General features: G+C 60.0%; 1 protein-coding gene across 1 annotated transcript in view; it reads left to right on the top strand.

Moving 5' to 3' along the window:
- Positions 1–208: 208 nt before the first annotated feature.
- Positions 209–2,628, top strand: part of DPP6 (dipeptidyl peptidase like 6) — a 425,270-nt gene continuing 422,850 nt past the window's right edge. The window contains exon 1 of the mRNA XM_085316409.1: positions 209–409. Within this exon, the coding sequence (XP_085172535.1) occupies positions 209–409 (201 nt within the window). The remainder of the gene's footprint in view (positions 410–2,628) is intronic.

Raw genomic sequence — 2,628 nt, 5'->3', positions numbered from 1 at the left:
CCCCCCCCGCCGCTTCTCCCTGGATGCTGGTGTAGAGGAACGGGGACCAGTAACCCTCGCTCTCCCTTCCACTGATGTGTGACTGAGACTCGCTCGCGTGTAGCATGCTGTAGCCAAAGAAGAAGAGAGGAGGGGGAAAAAAAAGAGAGAGAGAGGGAGAAGCGTCTCTCTTTCCCTCTCTCCCCCTCGTTTCCCGCGGATTGACTTCATGGCTTCGCTGTACCAGAGGTTCAGCGGGAAGATCAACACCTCCAGATCRTTCCCCGTCCCCCCTGAAGCGAGTCACCTTCTGGGTGCTCAGTGCAACGAGGAAGACAGCGCTGCCGCCAAGACCCCGCGTCCATTGCAACAGGAAAACAGCCGGCCCCGCTTCCAGTACCAGCCGCGAAGTGACTGCGAGGAGGAGGATGTAAGCGCCGGTCCTGCTCGCGTTTTGTTTTGTTTTGGGTCCCCCCACTCCCCAATCCTGCCGTGTGTGTGTGTGTGTGTGTGTGTGTGTGTGTGTGTGTCTGTCTCTCTGTCTGTGCCCTCCCTAGCTGCGATTTCTTGCGAGCCGCCGCCGTCGTTCGCCTTCCCTCCCGTGCATTTCTTTGCACCCCTCCTCCGCCGGGGCCGGTGCTCGGCCGGAGCACCCTGACCCGTGCGAGGGGCTCCCGGGCGCGCCGGCCTCCGCGCTGCCTCCGGGCTTCCTTCACTTACTTGGCGTTTGCCTTGCGCGGCTCTCTGCTGCCGCGGAGCCGGGCTGGGGGACCTGGGGGCTCGGCGGCTGGGGACGGCTCCGGCGATCTCCCTCCAGGCGAGGCTGCAAGGTGTTTTGTTCRTTCGTTTGTTTGTTTTCAGCGATTATTTCATATTTCAGCCTTTAACACTCCCCCCTGGGGCAGAAGGCTTCACCTCTTCCCTCCCTCCTCGCTTTCCCGGCAGTCTGCCGAGCTTGGCCGCGGGGAAACTTTTTAACCCCTGAGCAGCCGCTGCTCGGCCTCGGCTCYCTCCTCGCCGCCCCCGGCCGCCGCCGAGGCTCCGGGTGCCGCGGACGAGCCCCCAGGGGAAGGTGCAAACTTCGGCCGCGCACCTTCCGCTCCCGCGCTGCTAGGGGGAGAAGCGACTTCTAAGGGTGCATCTGCACATTGCCTTAGTAACGAATGACTCACACAAGCCGCCGGCTTGCTGCTGTGGCTGATGGGGTTAAACTGCCTTGGGTCACTTGCTCCTAGTTCTGTCGGGGAGGGAAGGAGCGGATTTAGGAAGGGGGCAGATGAAGAAGGGCTGGCAGTAGATYAAACCGGGCGGCTCCTCATCTTTGGTGATGGTTAGGTTTGCAAAGGAGTGTAAGGATGTGGAAACACCCAAGGGAAAGCAAATGGCTGCAGCTCAGAGTAATGCTTCTGTCGGTTGAAAGTACTTATTGCTTGTTTGGGACGCACCACTAGCTTTGGCTGCTGGGCTCGGGTCTTCTCAAAACCTTCCTAGAAAAGTCACCGCTTAAAGTCGAGGTAGCATGTCTGACTCTCTTGGAGGAGAGAGTTGTGTTCACAAAAAACTTGCGTGATTTGTCTTCTAATTCCCCATCCCTTTTCCCACCCCTTCTTAAAAACTTTTGCGGTCGATAGAGCAAGCACGCTTTGGCCAGCGAGAAGGCAAATCGGTTTAAACCGCCCCCGAAGTGGTTGTTGTGCTGATAGCCCCCAGGGACCAGCACTGGCAGGAACTTGCCTTGACTTTTCTCCGTGAGCTCCTGACTCTCAGCGCTGGCGCTCCTCGGCCCGGCCGCTGCGGGCGGGGGCCCGTGGCGGTGCCGGGGCCCGCCCCGGCCCTGCCCGGCGTGGCCGGGGACGCGGGGACACGGGGCCCGGCCAGGGGCTGGGCTCTAGGTGTCGCTGCGAGCCAGCGGAGTGCCCGCCGCCGGGACTGGGCTCGGGCACATTTTCATCGTTATTTGACTATTTTAATTTCACTTTTCTTGATTCGGAAACGGCAGATGTCTGGAGCCGCTTCTCTGATCATGAGAAGCATTGAGGCAAGAAGCAGAGGACGCAGTTTAGCAAGTGCGAGTTATTTATGCTGACAGGCTCTAAAATATTATTACTATTATTAATAAGCTTTTAAAAGGTGAGACATTTTTTTCTTCCCCTGTAGTGTGTGTGGGGGTGGTGGTGGTGCACCGTTGTGCAGTGCAATTCGTAGAGGGGAAGGTGCTGCCTAGGGGTGTCCCGCAAGGAAGTGCATACAAAATGGCCAGAAACAGGGATTGGGGGTGTGGACACCTCGCGTGAATTGTTATTCCAAGGAGGACATCTACCTGAGAAAGTTCAGCGGACSGAGTCAGGCGGTTGAAACGTGCCCCGTCTAATAGCAGCCTGGGGTTGGGGGCTCTCCGGGAGCGGGAAGGGTGCAGACGCAGCCCATGGCAATAGCTTTGGCAAAGCGTCTGTTGCAGGAGGAAGGGGCCGTGGGCAGGAGCGGAACGGAGGACCCCGAGGGGCAGGAAGGCGGGCGCGGAGGGGAGGGGGCGACGCCGGGGGCGCAGTGGCGAAGCTGTCCGCGGTGCTGAGCGCATGGGGCGGAGCTGTCCGCGGTGCTGAGCGCGGCGGACGGAGCTGTCCGCGGTGCTGAGCGCATGGGGCGGAG

This window comes from Rhea americana, unplaced genomic scaffold (genome assembly GCF_003343005.1).
Source record: "Rhea americana isolate MKP2758 unplaced genomic scaffold, rheAme1 scaffold_47, whole genome shotgun sequence".
NCBI classification, from domain to species: domain Eukaryota; kingdom Metazoa; phylum Chordata; class Aves; order Rheiformes; family Rheidae; genus Rhea; species Rhea americana.
This window is presented reverse-complemented; position numbering and strand designations above follow the sequence as displayed.